The sequence below is a fragment of the Exophiala viscosa genome (genome assembly GCF_022695815.1).
Source record: "Exophiala viscosa unplaced genomic scaffold EDD37scaffold_2, whole genome shotgun sequence".
In the NCBI taxonomy this organism is placed as follows: Eukaryota; Fungi; Ascomycota; class Eurotiomycetes; order Chaetothyriales; family Herpotrichiellaceae; genus Exophiala; species Exophiala viscosa.
In genome coordinates, this window is record NW_026944354.1 from 298,634 (window position 1) to 314,335 (window position 15,702).

Consider the following 15,702-nt stretch of genomic DNA (forward strand, 5'->3'; position numbering starts at 1 on the left):
GGCATGGGATACGTTGGACGAACAGGTGAATGGGCCAATTTATCCGCGGTTTGTCCGAACCTCGCTCAGTTGCACTCAGCGCCTAGGACACCACTACCCATTGAACTCAATCCAACGACACCTATGCTGTTTGTTTTAATGTGAGTGATCATACATCAAGGCTGTAGCTACTTCAAATCTATATCGGTGCTTGCATTACTCAGGGAAGATCGAGCGGATTTTAGCAATTCATGGAATCGTAAGCACATGCTTCATTGCCTTCGCTTGTTCTATGGAGGTAAAGTACATGCAGGCGTAGACATCTACCATTTGCATTGCTGGCAGTGGTCTCAATCGGGAGACGCCAACCAACGTGAAGTCTGCACTTTTCTGCTCAATGGTCCTCAGGACATCTCACCCGTCATATCATATGCATGCCCATGCGCATCCGTCAATCATCACAGCATCTCAACAATGCGAAACAATTCGTCGAGTCTTGTCATCTACTTGAAGACCTTGCCATCAGCCCAGTCATATTTCTTGCCGTTGACCTCGATTGGCTTGTCCCACGACCACTGGTCCTCAACGAAAGCCTTGTCCTCGGGCTTGCTGGGGTCCAGCTTAGTGAATTCGTAGCTTTCCCAGTCGGGAGCGACATCGAAGGCGGGAAGGGCCTCGTCACCTCGGACCAAGAAGGCACCCTGGATAACGGAGTCGTTGGCGACGCCGTAGACTGAGGCAGCTCCGAAAAGATACTTGCGAGATGCTTCGAGACGAGCAAAGAAACCACCTGATAACGACGTCAGTAAACAATTTCATCAGAAATATGGGCAAGCTCACCAATCAGGTTGGAGGTCATGAAGACCATAGTCAACTCATCGTTGTACTTGTAGTCCACCTTCCACAGTGAATACTCCTCGGGCTTGTAGTGCTCCCAGAACCAAGGAAGAGCAACCTCACGGGTCTCTTCGTTGGAGTACTTTCGCTTCCAATCATCGAGGATGAGGGTGGGCTTGGAAAGCGACTCGAGAGGGTGCTTGGCCTTGACCTCTGGCTTGGCCTCCTCCTCCTCATCTTCCTCCTCTTTAGCTGGCTTCTTCTCCGCCTTGGGGGCGGCAGGAGTTGCGGCCTTAGCAGGCTTTGGCTCCTTCTTTGGTGGGGTGTACTTGATTGCCTCTTCGACGAGGATTGGGCTCTCGACGATGGCCTTCCACAGTGGCTGGTTCACAATGGTTTCGTACCACCGAGTGACGTTGGGGTTCTCGGACCGCCATTCCTTGTCAAGAACGTATTGGAAGCCACGTGCGATCTGCGAGGAGACGAACAAGTCGGCCAGGGTCAAGCGCTCACCAACGAGGAAGGTGTTAACGAGGAAGTGCTGCTCGAGGACTGACAGAATCTTGTGAGATGCGTCTTTGGCGTCATCGACAACCTTCTTGTTGTAAGGCTTGGCGCCGATGAGAGGCTGGAACCAGGTGCCGAGGGTAGGAAGGAGTTCGCTGTTGGAGAATGACATCCACTTTACGATAGAGGCGTAGTCTTGCTTGGTCTTGCCGAGCAGCGTCGTCTTCTCATTCTGGGAGGCGACTGGAAGCGGTCAGCAAAACCCTCCGCAAACGTCGCAGAAAGAGAACAATGTGTTCAGGAAGAAAACTCAGAGTCAATTGTAGTCAACAAGGGTATTATGACAGGGATAACTGTTGTGATAATATGTCTCATCTTTGGTCGCAAAAAGAACATGGAAGGGTATGAGTCAAGCCTTACAGTAGATTGCGATCGCGATGGTCTCGGTCAGGACGAAGCCATTGGAGCCAACAAAGGTTGGGATGCGGCCCAGCTTGTTGTGCTTCAAGTATTCGGCGTCGGTAACGGGAGGGCGAGTCTCAACGAGCTCGATGTCCAGGTTGTTCTCCTTAGCAACGACTTGGAGAACAGTGGAACGGGCATTTTCCTGCGCTCAATGTCAGTCTCCAGGGTTCCGTCGAGGATTTCAGCTGCGGCGTGTCCATACCTTGTAGCCGTAAAGCTTTCCGAACGACATATTGACTGTATGGCAGGGTTGTTGCAGGAGAAAAGACGGTGTATGAGTGCGCTGGATGAGCGAGTGCAATCGAACAGCTGGAGAATATAAAATTCGACATGCGCAGTTTTGGAGCCCGATGCCAAGCCCCACGTTAGCGCCGCCATCATTGGCGGCTTCGAGCTGCGATTTTCCTATCCAGCTTCAAGAGAGAGGGCATCAACGGCCATCCGACATTTTATGCAAGACGCACCCTCTCGCGATGACCGACACGTAGGATCACGCACGCCGGCTAGTCTCTCGGTCTGCAACATGGCGACTCCAGCGAGGGCTTTGCCCTCGGCCATCTCCTGGACCTGTCGCCAATGTCGACTCCTTCGCGGCAGTCTCGAGACGAGAGCGCAGACTGCACGGCTACCTCTAGCAGGACGCCGTCAAAACTTTTCTACGACAAAGTCTCACCATGCTGAAGTCCAGATTCGGGCCGCGCCCGAGATCGATCTTGACGATCCTCAAGCCATCCCAGCTCGGATCATACCTGCGTCGCCCTCATACTTCACAGCATCTCCTCTATTCAACGATCACGTTCTACTACTGCAGTCACTGGTTAAGAAGCACAGCTCGCTTCCCATTGCACCCCCGGAGTTGACACCACGGGCCGCATGGCTGAAGTTGAGCCAGTACCGCAGTTCGGTGGGCGAGAAAATTGCCGCTTCAAAGTACACCAAGGTCTTACATCTCTTGACTCGGCTAAACAAGATCCACCGCAAGATTCGCCCGAAGGAAGTAAAGCAGATACTAGACGAATTTCGTCGACCCGGTTCAGAAGAATTGCAGAAGGCGAAGCCGGGTAAAATCGATGAGTACGGCAGGTCGACAGCGATAGGACGCCGGAAAGAGTCTTCCGCCAAAGTATATCTGGTAGAAGGTACTGGGGAAGTGCTGGTCAATGGCCGCAGTCTCGTGCAAGCATTTCCACGATTACATGACAGAGAGAGTGCTCTATGGGCACTGAAAGCCACTGAGCGGATGGACAAGTACAATGTATTCGCCATGGTCTCTGGAGGAGGAGTGACTGGGCAGGCGGAGGCGATAACATTGGGATTGGCCAAGGCACTGCTGGTACACGAACCAGCTCTCAAACCAGCCCTTCGACGAGGTAAGTACTTAATGTTGCTCAATATTCTGATCATGGTGGCTAATTCTGAATGCAGCTGGTTGTGTCACTTCGGATATGAGACGTGTCGAACGAAAGAAGCCTGGAAGGCTGAAGGCCAGAAAGAGACCTACCTGGGTCAAGCGATGAAGGAGTGGTGGTGCGACTCGTTGTCTGTACATCAGAAGCAACTTGTGCTTGTATATCAGTCTTTGGTGTGCCGAATGGCCACGTGTTTCCCACCTTTCGAGTCATTGCGAGCCTTTGCTTTTCCCCAGACCATTTGATCCAAGTTACGGTGTTTTGATATTCCTGCATGCCCGACGAGCGTTGCCCCTGGGAAATACACAACATTCGCGTCGAATGTAACGACCTGGAAGTCAGCCTCGTAATAGCGTCGTACAATTCCAACGACTTCTGTTGTATCATCAAACGTCCTCACGTGCGCCATCCGCTGTTCCGGTCATTCAGGTTTGTCATGTTACGCAAACCTTGCTTGTCGCACAATCTACCTGGGAAGGACGTTGCTCTTTTGATCTCAACCACGTTCATCTGTCGGCTACAAGCAGAACATATCCGATGACAAGTGTCAACCATGAACCAAATTGCCGGCCGACCTCTTTGGCGCATATCACAGACGCAAGACGCGTCAACGGGCATCCTCTCGAGTACGTGAGTGTGAGATGTCATGTTACGCTTGTGTCCATCTCCTGGCCACGAGCAATACGAAGTACCTTTCGTCGCAATCGGCACTAATCGCGAGTACGGATTATGCAGTGCTTCCAGTCAGCATCTGGTTCGTCTCACGTCAGGTCTCTCATAGGCCACAACATCAGGGTCATCAAACAACAATGACCTGAAACACGCCTTCAAGCCACACGAAACCACCAGCCTCTGCGGGATGATTGACGCTAGTTCAAGCGCGTCATTCAACCCGTTGAACTTTTGCTTTGCCTCCTTTGCCTGGTAAACACAGGCCACATGTGGCGAAGGCAACGGGATCATTCGGTTCAATCTTCCAGTTCACTAGTTTATTAGTCTAGAGCCTCTCTCTCACCTGCCCTCGTGGAGTCGTGGAGACCATAAGTGCTAATGAAGACCAGGTCTGAAACAAACTGCAGAACCCCTTCGTTTCCCCTTGGCTAGTTGTTGCACGGGAATCTGATGCACCTAAGATTGAGAAACCATGGGCAACCTACGAATCGGGGACCAAACACAGGGTCGCTTCGTCCCGGGGTGGTTTTGGGTCGAAATGCAATCGCGATCAAAATCTGAGATGACCACAAGTCCGAAGCGCTGAATCACCGTATATGAATATCAGGTGCTGGGCGAAGACGACATTTAACAGGTCAGAACGGCATCGCATGAGCGCCAGTCGCGTCTCGAACTTTCATGCACGTTTGAATACCTATATGTTAGTATTAAGGTGCTCCTGAAAGGATTGACAGCTCGCCAGATCTCTGGGACGATGCATCAAGCCGCGATCCGACTGGCTCGGTTAGGCAGACCAGCATCTGGCAGCTTTACGGCTAACTGCCTTACCTAGTGACATGCGCTAACAACAAGTGGAATTGAAGTGTCGCTTTGCAAAGGCCCAGCACCAAGTAGGAATAAGCAATATTTGAAATCCTAGGAGTATGAGCATGGTTGTTGAGATGGTTGGCGTGTTATCATCCTGCCTAAACGAGGGTTTCCGCCGGTGGTTTGGTATTGCCCATGCATTCATTTCGAGGCCATCGAATACCAGTCTTGAGAAGATGCTTGGGTATACTTTTGGATACGGAGCCTCAGCCACGTCCATACCGTGTATGGGAAGGTGGACGCGAGAAGTGTTGCGCGTACTATCATGCATTCGACGGAGGTCCGAGGTCACTTCTTCTCAAGATCATCGTTCACCCATGCTATGGAGGACTCGACTGGCTTACACGATTTAGTAGTGCATCTGAAGTTTTCGAGAATGTGTTTCACAGCCTGGACCCTGAACGGACTTGCATTCATATTTACTATACTATGGACAACACCAATGCGCGGAAAAGATCATCAGGAATTGGTACCAAGTGTTGACATCCTGAAATATCGGATAGTGCTGACCTCGGCCTCCAGGCACGACGGAGCCTCTCCGGGTCCATTGGGTCGTTCGATCGTATGCGTGGCATGATGAGGGCAGCCAATCCCGAGATGTCGGGCTGGAAGCTAGAAGGCCATTCCTTGCTTGAGGCCTCGGGCGCCACACTCTAAATCTCGCCTGGCGCACCGGGGTCCGATGGATGGTGGGTTCTAAGATGCAAGCCTTGTCGGACCAGTGAGTTAGCGCAGAGGTAAGCGACCTTTGGGATGCTCTAGGGATGACCCACAGCCGGGGATCATTCCAGCTGAGATGCCTGAAGCATACCCATTCATATGCTTCCTGCCCGCTTTTCCCATTGGAAACCCTTCCAGTTGTCTTACGCCTACTCCGCCCAAACTTGATGGCAGGAGTGTCATCTCTCAGGCCCCTTGAACCTTGGACAGGCGGCAGATGCGCCAATGCCAAAGTGACGTCTCGACTCTGAAGCCCTACATGTCGACAAACGGACTTCTGGTTGCGCAACTTTACGTCCAGAAACATCTCCGGCAGGCTGACCAGTGGATGACAATCCGCTGCCCCTCCAAGGCCGCTGTCCACTGTCCACTGTCCCTCCTGTGGCGTTGTCCACTTGTGAGTTGAAGACTTTTCCTTTCCGCTTCGGACACGCTTCTGGGTGCTTTGCTTTGCTTTGCTGGTGAAAAACAAATGTCACCCGTGCTCGGAGTCAATCTTGACGTACCAGGAACACGCGACTCATCATTCGTCGCTGCCATGCTGTATCTGCGCCATTCTCCATCAAGTCGTCTTTGCCAAAGTGTCGAATGCGTCGTGCCCATTTCCCGCCTGGCACCGCAGCTGCATCCTTAGGCCTCTTGTATACGTCCTCCTTCTCTCGCAATCCCAAAGGTACCTGGACTTTCTCCTTCTTTGACCACCCGGACACTCCTTTGTTTTCCTTCAATACGATCCTTTACTCGGTATATTTATCCCTGGTGACTTAATGGTCGATCATTTCACCACACCCTCCTTTAACACCGAACCCCACCATCTCGACCACACGTTTATTGCTCGACGGGTTGTCCGCACGGATCACTTTACTGCTTCGCGCCTGGAGGGTCATTTTGTCTGGCACACTGCGACATATATGCGCTGAAGTTCGCGGGGGATGACCGAGCCATCTATCGACGATTTGCACAGCGAAACCTCCACTAACGACGACGACCACAATACCACGTTCATTGGTCCGCTCTGGGAGCGCTTGACCTGACGGAACGTTTGAAGCCTCCCAAACGGCAGCAAGGACAGGCGGCTGCGGTACTAACCTCTCTGAAACGTCCACGCTATCCAGGTGGCATCGGCCTCTCTTTGCGACCGCGTGTTATCCACAGCCTGCGGCCAACACTGTCGTCGTCGGCACAGTCGTATCCACTGTCCATTCTCACCTTAACTGTGCCCAGCCCGTTGTATGAAGGAGCAAGATAGGGCCGGCAAGGAAGGCGAGGCACAGAAGAAAAGTTGGGAGTCGTACCTTCTGCTTTCTCAAATCAGAGACATTTAGAGCACGACATTGCCTGTTATTCCTATCACACTGGCGCCGACAGAAGAGTCCCCCTTCTTTAAATGGACGGTAATGACCGTCGGCGCTCGCAGTATGGTCAACCATACCAGACCCCATCGCAGTCGCGACCCCTGCCTGGACAATCTATGGGTCCACCTTCGAGCGAGCGGTATGCCCAGTCCACCACACCCGCGAGAAGCGACGTTGGTCGGGCTTCGATAGCCCGACCGTATGTTCCTAGTTATCCTGGTTACGGGTTCCAGGAGCAGCAATACGGCACTGCGCAGATGCAAGGCAGTAGCCCTATGCAGGGTGTAGAAATGCAGTATCCACCTGCATATATACAAGATGCTTCAAGACAGCAACAAGTACAGGCTTCGCCTACTCAGCAGCAGCAACAACAATATGCGCAGTACGGCGCCGGATCGATGCTTCCCCCGGTTGGGGCTCAGTCGATGTACGGTAATATTCCATACCAGGAACGGCAGACTGCGATCGAGGTAATGGCAAGTCAATTTGCAGTTCCGCAATACATGCCGCATGGTGGCCATGCAGGTATGGGAGAAGTCGGGTCGAGTTCGTCCCAGTACATGACAAGTCAGCCAGAACAAGCCGTGTATGGTGCCGTGCCGGTAACACGTGCGCCTTTACATCAGACCTACGCTGGTGGGCAGGTGGACTTCCCTGAAGTCGAACAACAAGCAACGCAAGCGCCAGTCGAGCCTGACGTCAACCAAGAGGCATTGGACGAGGGCTTCAGAGATTATAGACAGCAGATCCGGTCAGCATTCGACTTCATCGTAGCAGGCAGGGTGACGGAGGCCAGCGAAAGACTTTTGGCGGCATCTCGCTGGTTGGTCAGCTCTATCACTGCGTTAGGTGAGTTTCCTCCGACGAAATGTCCGGTGGATGGTGTCGTTGACTCGCTCTCAGGTCTACACCACGACGACGAAGGCAAACATTCAGAACGAATTGAGCTATGGCGAGAACTCAATCTCTGCTGGGAGGCATTGGGTCAAAAGCAAAGAGAAATTACAGAAGAGGCGTTGAGGACGACTAGGCTGCCAGCAGACATTCTCTCCAGCGACAACATTGTCAATGTGGTTGACGAACTGATCGGCTTGTGCGACCAAGTCGAACAATACGGGCTTGTCGATTTCGAAATAGGCATCTGGGAAGAACAAATCACGCATATCTTCACCGTCTGTCTCGACCTCCTGCCTCGCAGTGGGCTTACGAGCCAAAGTGGTCGAGGACAGGCTGGACCGAGTTAGCAACAAACTCTTCAGCCAAAACAGAAAGAGACCGAGAGACCAACAGGACTACTGGTTACGATTGAACGACCCAAGTTGACTAATTCCTTACATCTTCCAAAATGCGGCGACTTACCATGCTCGATCGGATGCGCGACCATCTTTTTTTTTGTTGCATGATACATGATTTGTACGAGTATCACGGTTATTTTTCATTTGCACGACTGTATGATTACGAACCACGGCGTGAGACTGGAAGGGACAAGAAGATCCAGGACTCACAAAATCGAAAGCTTGCATGTCAAGGAAGGACATGCAGAGGCCGCAGACAGTGGGCGGTCATTGTGGAGCTTTGCTGTGGACTTCGCCTTGGAGGAAGTCTTGAAGGTGTCTTGTTATAGAGGAACTGGCGAGCGTTCTGTACAACATGCTCGAAGGAGTCGATATGTCATTTTCCATCAATGTTGGGAAATTCTTTTCGGGCTTCCGTCGAGTCGATGGGGTTTTATGTCATTGTTCTCATCCGAGTCTTGAGTTCAAAGCATGTTCAAAGCGTTGGTGCCTGGGCTTGGGACGGCGAGCATTCTTCTTTTTGGTACGAGAAAAGGCGTCTTGAGAAAGGGACGGGTTCAAAACCTGCGAAGCCCAGCCATGTTGAGGGTTGGATATTGAGATTCCCTGCCCGACCAGGACTGTCCTGATGACACATGTGTCGTTGAGAATCGAAAGCATGCATCACTTATACATGCCTCGAAGCTTGGAAGCCCGCCACGGCGACTATTCGCAAGAAGGCAATTTTTCCTTTTCGCGCCACCACGCATATGTGGCTGTGCTGCACGCCGTAATATCCAGAAGCTGTCAAGACTCAGACTCTCTGTCAAGAGTTCCTCAAGCCATTTCTGCCAGCCACTTTTTCGGTCTCGCACTAAGCTCCATTTCCATAGTGCACGTATGTTGCTTCCTCAGTGTGGTCAGACTAGATCACACTTCCGTATGTCTTGGGACTCCGTAAGAAATACAAGTCGAGTGCCCCCGGATGGTAGTCCGTATATGTACATGTTTAAGCAAGGCTGCTTGTGTTTCTGGATCCCGAGCTTGAAATTCTTACCAACCTACCTAAGGTATGTACAGCTTGCCGTTATCAAAACTATCCTAAGCAGCTAAGCTTAGAGCCAAAAATCTGACATGCAAGCGGATCACGACAAGGCCATCGTGGCTTGCATTGACTTTTGTCTGCCAGACTTTGGTACCCGGGCTGTCACTTTGCGGGTGATCGTCCTTGGGGGCGATTACCCTACCTAGGTAGGTAGATACTTTCGTGGCTTCAAAAAGTCTGAAAAAGTGAAAAGACTAAGTAGAGAGGCCTGCAGGGTCCCTGTCCCCATTTCCCAATCCCCGTAGCACCACCCGGTCCAGGTGTACTGTACAAAATACTAGTACGATGGCAGGACTGGGGGAAGAGAATACTAGTATCTGCCAATATCTGGACGGAGATGGCTTCTGTTCGTAACGAAATGGGATTTCTGCTCGACCAGGGACTAAGTTAGGAGTTTCTTCCCGAGTCTGGCCTTACATCAGAATGAACACAGCAATCCATCAAGAGGTCAACAAGTCAAGGCTAGAAAAATTTGGGGAGAATGATGAATGACATGGAGAGACAAGCCCATGTACACGACTGTCGGGCTGGCTTGTTCATCATGCTGATATAACATATCTAGCCGGAGTAGGTCCTTCTCTCTCAACAGCGAAACAGCCAGGACCTACATGCAAAGTCCCACTATCACTTTTTCAATTCCTTCTCGCTCGTCCCAGTGCCCGCCAATAAAAGTGCCGAACTGTCGATAAAACGCCATGCTGGAAAACGCTCACATAACCCATGAGACCTGGACTCCAATAATTGAACACAGCCAGGTCGAGCCCAGCCAAGAAAAAGACAATTCTGTCACAAAAGAAAGAAGTTCCCACAAGGACGAAATAGAAGAGAGCAGTCGGTTATCATGGCAACTTTTGCAGTCCTCCTCCATCCGGTACTGCTGAAGATGGAGGCTGTTGTGATTCAGCATCTCCGTCGCCGACCACGCGCACCTGTGGATCAGGGATTTGTATGTCAAGATTCAGGTAGCCTGTACGTCGAAGTGGGATAATCTTGACGCCCTCCCTTGCACCCACGGTATGATTCCAGTCCTCCAACCACTCCTCCAAAGCCTTCAATTGGCCTTTGATACCTGTAGGTCGAAAATCCTCCCACAGCCAACCAGTTATGAGACCCAGAAAGCCATCCAACCAATTCCAGGACGAGAAAGGGTCGTAAGCCTGAACCAAGGTTTGATTGATATGCTCGATCACGTAGCGAAATTCTTGCTCTTGCATCAGAGGATCCAAGATCTCAGGGTAGATATTGGAGTACGTGGGAGCCAGATCGCCGGCAACCATCCAATCTCGTCGTATCCGTATGATCCGCGTAGAAGAGTACTCGGGAGAATCCAGCGGGACGTGCGGATTTTGGTGTGGGAAGCATGGATGGGATGGGCCCCAAACGAGCTCTTCTCCTACGCTACCTTCATCGACTCCCGGATAGCCTTGACCAACATCATCCCGCGAACCAGGCACAGGAGGTATCCCGTCAGTATTTGTCCGAGCGAAGGCTGAGGAATGTATTGAGGCAGTGGATTGAGCGCGTTTTAGAGAGCGATGGGATGTAATGCGGCGAGGAGGTTGTAAAGGCTGATCCAATGGATTGACCCCATAAGTCTGTGCTAGTACCGAAGTACCTTGTTGTGCTTCTGGATCGCGCGCCTGTGGGTTATATCTCGAGGTAGGTATGGTATGTGCTTTTTCCGGCTCTTTAATGCCATTACGCTCCTGCTTTTCTGGATCGACCATCAGTCCTAACCCCCGAGAAGGAGATACCGGTATGTTTCCACGTTGCTGGTTGGGAGGCAGGCCAATGCTGGTGCGGTTACTAGCTTGCGGCGCCAAATGGGGGCTGTGCTCGACAATAGGATCGGTGGGTGAGTGTTGGCGCGATCGACGCTGTTCGGGAAGAGTCAAGAGAGTGTGGATTTCACCACCGCTACCAACGTCGGTCGAGATTTCGCGCTGATGTTGAGGCTGAGATTGAGGTTGAACACGTACTCGGGTAGGACGGGGGATGTAGTTGATGGGATTGAGGATGCGAGACGTTGCAGATCTGTTGTCTGTGGGGATCGCCCTTTTCTGTCGCGCCAGCAAAGCTTCGAGAAACGATCTTCTCTGCCTCTGGGCCTCCAATTGTGGGCGTGCAGGAGTCAGATCGATGGGAGCGTGTGCGGTGACAGGCGGGCGGTCCGTGGTAGTCGACGTCAAGAATAATGGGTCTGATCTTTGAGGAGATGTTACTGGCGCATATGGTGCATCTCTTTCAGGTTGTTTTTCAAGCGCCCTCGGTGATAAATGGCCGCTGTCGAAGGTTGTTGGCTCCGTGTTGAAGGAAATGGAGATTTGTGGTAGGATTGGGAGATTGGGAGAGGCAGCTGCGACAGAAGCAACAATTGGTAGATGCCGGGCCACCGCAGGCAAGGAAGCCAGAGCCAAAGCCAAAGCCAAAGCCAGGCCTGTAGCATACAATAATAATAATAACGACCACAAATTAGAACAGCGCTTGTATGCAGGAACAGCAACAAGGTTTCTGTTCTGGCATACGCCGACAGCATTCTCGACGACTGATACAAATCAATCAACCAACATCATCTGGAATCATCGAAGAGGATTTGATACACTCTTTCTACTTGTCCTGATCTCAAACCGACTAACAAGCCAACGACAAGTGTGCCTTATATTATCGTGAACCTGTGCCACCCACACCCGGGATCGGCTTCCCTATCGTTTGGACTCGTTTGAGCCCCTTCGCACCATTACACTGAAGTCATTCCTCTTCCAAACTAGGTCAGTCACGGCATCCACAGCTGATATCGTCGGGCCACAGTGACTTCACCTTCAATACGGGTGCCAGGGGCAGTCGTAAGCGAACCTTTGAACAAGCAAGTCTAGCCAGACAAAGTCGGGCTGTTGCAGAACATTGTACCCAAAAGGCCTTCATGAGGGTGTCATCGCCTGTTCCCCGGAAGATCCAGAGAAGGTACCGAGAGGGACCATTGGGCTCTAGTGTCAATGAACGGGATGTGCCTTGATGAAGGACGGGAAATATTGGGCATCACTTTGGGAGAAAGGGGAAGTGATCGCGTCAGTTAGGCAGAGCACCGCAAAGGCCCGCTAGGCTTAGGCTTAGGCTTTTCCAGACTGTTTTTGTTACAGACGTACCGCAATCGGCTGGTTGCGCAATGCAGCAACGGGTCATCTTTGCTGCGGAGCAGGAATTTATGTCAATCATGAGGCATCTGAGGTTGTTCCTGTCTCACTGTTGTGTCTATCATCGACAGCTTGTGTATCATGATCATGGACTCATCGGAGCAAGTGCAGAATAAGAATGTATTTTCGAATAAGCCGTTCACAGCCACAGGTCACCCCGACACTTCCCTAGTCCAATGGTACGTTAGCCTCAATAGGCCCTCACTGTTCCGCTCTGTTGGGTAAGCCATTGGCTGCCCTACAGGCGGGCACTAGGGTCATCATGCATGAACCATTGCATCTCGCTTTCCTTCAAAAAGTCGGTCCTTTCCCTCACTCCATTTCGCTTCACCGTCCGCCCTGCTTGTCTTGTGATGGCTTGATCCAATCTCCTTCCAGAACATTCTGATCCTGGTCAAATTATCATGTTCTGAGCCACAAAACCATGTTTGCCAACGCCAGGCTTAAGATTAACGTCCATATCCATGGCGAAGTCGACCGAGCAGACTCATTGGACGTAGTAGATGCTGTTGTGGCCCGCGTACCCGAAGTGAGCGTGACCGGAGTCGTGGAGAAATTCCATGGACCTGTGCCAAGAGGTGAGATCGCGTTCGTTGTCAACGAGTACACCCCAATCGTAAAGCTCGAGATATCTGTCGAGCTGGGCAGATTGCGCGCTGGTGAGACTGAAACCGTTACATATCCGGACGTTGTTGTCCAGCTCTGACCTGTGGCCATCGTGATAGGAGATATGCTCGACTGGGTAGGTATGGCAGGTGTGATGGTGTTATCGACAGGCATCGGTACGGTGGCCTCGGGACTATGGCTCAAGGTAACACTGAATACAGCACATAACTGTGCAATGGCCTCAGAAGTATCTGAGAAGGGTCAGCCTTGAGTTGATCGGTGGAAGGCTGCTACAGGGAAAGACGTACTTTGCTGGCTGGAGGCATTGCAGGAGGCTACTGTGCAGTCGTGCATCCTCTCGATGTACATACTGTTGGCACACAGACATGGCCACTCGCTAAGTGTCAAGTTAGGAAGGTCGTGACTGAGAGCTGCCCCCAGGGTTTCGGCGTACCTTTGGGTGCAGTCGGTGCCCTCAACATTGGCGATGCAAGTAAGCTGAGGTCGAGTTAGCCAGTGTGTCGAGGCAAGCGACAGACAGACTTACGCCGCACTCATCCACATCCTGAGCAAGCGCCTGAGTGGCAAGTGAGAGACCGTAGAGTGCGGTCAGGTATCGATGACTGAGAATGGTCGGCATGATGACAGACGAAATGATGAGTCGAATAGGGATACAAAACAGGCGTGGGGGGTTGCGAAGAGAATGCGAGAGCAAGCTAATTGTTGGAACGAATGCAACAAGAGTAATGTCGTTGGGAAGCGGTGCAAAGACGAAGAGATGCGATGCGAGGCGAAAACAGGCACCGTGGTGCTGAAGAAGATGAAATGTCATCCAGTGCAGGCAACGCCGATTCAGACGGGGAAGTCACTGCCCTGTGGCTACTGCCTTTCTTCTGAGGAAAGCCCGACAGACCAGGAGCTATCGAGTCAATGCATTGCTGCGAAAGCCTCAGTTCGGATCGCTTGAAATCGGATGCTCGATTTATCAGGTATGCGTCAGATAGTCTGGAAATGAATATCATTATTGCAAGATGAGTTCAAAGGTGTCCAGGTCCTGGCTTAGCGGCGCGGCAGAGTCTATACCAAGGACCGATTCAAGCGCCCAATTCTAGCAGCGATTGAACTGTGTCTTTTACCGACTTGTCCAAAGACGTATATTCAATTCCCAACACCTCAATCGACTGTTTGTTGCTGAACAGATACCGCTCTTCCGGAGGCGGTAGATCGTCTTCGGCCTCGTCAAGGTTGGCAGGCAGCTTTTTTCTCAACTCGGGACTCATTGATGCAATAACCTCAGCGATCCTCTTGTTCGTATAATAGCCCGTCAGCAAGAGGAAACGATTACCGGAGGCGCCGGGCACTTCAAGGGCCATGACATGTGCAATCGCGACGTCGCGGACGTCGACCCAGCTGTAGAAACCCGTGGGCTCCAGCTTCTCCTTCATCTTGCCCTGGATCATATGCAATATACGTAGATTCGAGGTGTTCAAGCTGTCCAAGTCGCCCGACGAAAGGTGTGGAGCGGCCGGACCGAAAACGAGTGAGGGATTGATAGTGACCAAGTCAAAGGTTGGCCTCGCCGTGTCCATAAAGGACCAGGCAGCTCTTTCGGCCAGCGTCTTTCATGAATAGTGTCAGTAACAATGATAGCCATCAGCTTGATTGATATGCTGGTCCTTACTTTGCTTCCACGGTATGCCTTTGTCTTGTCCTGCGCTGCCTCCTCCCAGGTGATAGGGTTCCAGACCGACTCATCGTAGAACGGTGGTTTCTTATTGGATCCATGGTTGATTGCTGCAAAGGACGACGTGATCACCACGCGCTTTACCGAAGGGGCACTGTCCTTGATAGCTTCGAGTATACTGGTGGTCCCGGTCACTGCAGGCTCGAGAAAGTCCTTGACGGGGTCCTGAACATTGTAGTGGAATGGTGATGCTGTGTGAAGAACGAAGTCCAAGTTTGGTGTTGATTTGACGACCTGTACACTCGTCAGTATGGTATGAGCCGTCCGGGACTCCAACTAGGCAGCTTGCACGAATAGCTCACCTCATCAAAAGCCCCTTTCTGAGCCACATCCTTCACGATTTGGTAACTCAGCTTACTCCCACCACTGGCAGTCAAAGTTTTGACCAATTTCGCGCCCTTTTCAGGGTCTCGCACAGTAGTCACAACATCGTAGCTGGGACTCGTGTTACTCCTCAAGCCCCAAGCAGCATATCCGACCGTGCTTTGCTTACCCCTTCTCAAGCAGCTGCTTGATACAATGCCCTGCAATAAATCCAGTACCCCCTAGGTGACGCAGTCAGGCTCTGGCAAGACCAGCAGTGCGCCCCGGTGCGTCACTATTGCTTTGGGAACACAGGGTCCGACTAACCTGTAACCAGAACCTTTGGCATTTTTGCTGTTTGTCGGTCTGTTGGGGTATGACTTTGCAATGATTTGGCCTAAAGGTGAATGTGAATTTGCGACAGAACAGGAGAGCAGAAGGTGGAGGGCAGAACGCAGTTATTTTATATCTGAACGACCAAACCTTGTGCACCTGTGGTGAAAATCGCGTTATCTAACACCCTGTCTTCAAGGACGATACTTAAGAGCTCATCAGCCATTGCGACTTATCGTACCAGAGGCTTCAGTTGGGCGTGCCGGCTTTATATCTCATCAAGCGTATCATAAGTCCGTAGATACTAGGATGTGTTGCCTTATCAGAAGTATGTC

General features: G+C 51.6%; 6 protein-coding genes across 6 annotated transcripts; 2 read left to right on the forward strand and 4 right to left on the reverse strand.

The window, feature by feature from the left end:
• Positions 1 to 231: 231 nt before the first annotated feature.
• Positions 232 to 2,160, reverse strand: EDD37DRAFT_620191 (elongation factor EF-1 gamma subunit). The gene is made up of 4 exons (XM_062815896.1): positions 1,991 to 2,160; positions 1,744 to 1,930; positions 820 to 1,566; positions 232 to 769 (listed from the first exon to the last, which is right to left on the reverse strand). The coding sequence occupies exons 1-4, from the start codon at positions 2,018 to 2,020 to the stop codon at positions 483 to 485; spliced, it is 1,251 nt and encodes a 416-aa protein (XP_062672523.1). The 5' UTR covers positions 2,021 to 2,160; the 3' UTR covers positions 232 to 482.
• A 151-nt stretch (positions 2,161 to 2,311) lies between these two features.
• Positions 2,312 to 3,305, forward strand: EDD37DRAFT_656025 (30S ribosomal protein S9; the record flags this gene model as incomplete). Its single annotated transcript, XM_062818800.1, has 2 exons — positions 2,312 to 3,158; positions 3,214 to 3,305. The coding sequence occupies 2 exons, from the start codon at positions 2,312 to 2,314 to the stop codon at positions 3,303 to 3,305; spliced, it is 939 nt and encodes a 312-aa protein (XP_062672524.1).
• Positions 3,306 to 6,534: 3,229 nt separating this feature from the next.
• On the forward strand, positions 6,535 to 8,136 carry EDD37DRAFT_223464 (uncharacterized protein). The gene is made up of 2 exons (XM_062810441.1): positions 6,535 to 7,660; positions 7,715 to 8,136. The coding sequence occupies exons 1-2, from the start codon at positions 6,844 to 6,846 to the stop codon at positions 8,053 to 8,055; spliced, it is 1,158 nt and encodes a 385-aa protein (XP_062672525.1). The 5' UTR covers positions 6,535 to 6,843; the 3' UTR covers positions 8,056 to 8,136.
• A 1,456-nt stretch (positions 8,137 to 9,592) lies between these two features.
• EDD37DRAFT_223694 (Golgin subfamily A member 7/ERF4 family-domain-containing protein) lies at positions 9,593 to 11,212 on the reverse strand. Its single transcript, XM_062810442.1, has one exon. The coding sequence runs from the start codon at positions 10,915 to 10,917 to the stop codon at positions 10,030 to 10,032; it is 888 nt and encodes a 295-aa protein (XP_062672526.1). The 5' UTR covers positions 10,918 to 11,212; the 3' UTR covers positions 9,593 to 10,029.
• A 1,955-nt stretch (positions 11,213 to 13,167) lies between these two features.
• On the reverse strand, positions 13,168 to 13,950 carry EDD37DRAFT_223455 (uncharacterized protein). Its single transcript, XM_062810440.1, has 3 exons — positions 13,535 to 13,950; positions 13,442 to 13,485; positions 13,168 to 13,384 (listed from the first exon to the last, which is right to left on the reverse strand). The coding sequence occupies exons 1-3, from the start codon at positions 13,817 to 13,819 to the stop codon at positions 13,249 to 13,251; spliced, it is 465 nt and encodes a 154-aa protein (XP_062672527.1). The 5' UTR covers positions 13,820 to 13,950; the 3' UTR covers positions 13,168 to 13,248.
• EDD37DRAFT_223454 (uncharacterized protein) lies at positions 13,951 to 15,499 on the reverse strand. Its single transcript, XM_062810439.1, has 5 exons — positions 15,362 to 15,499; positions 15,225 to 15,276; positions 15,034 to 15,166; positions 14,669 to 14,965; positions 13,951 to 14,606 (listed from the first exon to the last, which is right to left on the reverse strand). Exons 1-5 carry the CDS (start codon positions 15,381 to 15,383, stop codon positions 14,082 to 14,084), a joined length of 1,029 nt encoding a protein of 342 aa, XP_062672528.1. The 5' UTR covers positions 15,384 to 15,499; the 3' UTR covers positions 13,951 to 14,081.
• Between the last annotated feature and the right edge of the window lie 203 nt (positions 15,500 to 15,702).

Bases quoted from the DNA above. Each gene is read 5' to 3' on its own strand.
- EDD37DRAFT_223455 (XM_062810440.1), bottom strand. From the start codon at position 13,819: ATGACATTTCATCTTCTTCAGCACCACGGTGCCTGTTTTCGCCTCGCA. The intron at 13,486-13,534 runs GTAAGTCTGTCT...ACTCGACCTCAG, and splicing joins AGGATGTGGATGAGTGCGGC to CTTACTTGCATCGCCAATGT. The intron at 13,385-13,441 runs GTACGCCGAAAC...CTTGACACTTAG, and splicing joins GGCACCGACTGCACCCAAAG to CGAGTGGCCATGTCTGTGTG.
- EDD37DRAFT_223454 (XM_062810439.1), bottom strand. From the start codon at position 15,383: ATGCCAAAGGTTCTGGTTACAG. The intron at 15,277-15,361 runs GTTAGTCGGACC...TGCGTCACCTAG, and splicing joins GCCAAAGGTTCTGGTTACAG to GGGGTACTGGATTTATTGCA. The intron at 14,966-15,033 runs GTGAGCTATTCG...ACGAGTGTACAG, and splicing joins AGAAAGGGGCTTTTGATGAG to GTCGTCAAATCAACACCAAA.
- EDD37DRAFT_223694 (XM_062810442.1), bottom strand. From the start codon at position 10,917: ATGGTCGATCCAGAAAAGCAGGAGCGTAATGGCATTAAAGAGCCGGAA.
- EDD37DRAFT_620191 (XM_062815896.1), bottom strand. From the start codon at position 2,020: ATGTCGTTCGGAAAGCTTTACGGCTACAAG. The intron at 1,931-1,990 runs GTATGGACACGC...CATTGAGCGCAG, and splicing joins GAAAGCTTTACGGCTACAAG to GAAAATGCCCGTTCCACTGT. The intron at 1,567-1,743 runs GTAAGGCTTGAC...GACCGCTTCCAG, and splicing joins CATCGCGATCGCAATCTACT to TCGCCTCCCAGAATGAGAAG.
- EDD37DRAFT_223464 (XM_062810441.1), top strand. From the start codon at position 6,844: ATGGACGGTAATGACCGTCGGCGCTCGCAGTATGGTCAACCATACCAG. The intron at 7,661-7,714 runs GTGAGTTTCCTC...ACTCGCTCTCAG, and splicing joins CAGCTCTATCACTGCGTTAG to GTCTACACCACGACGACGAA.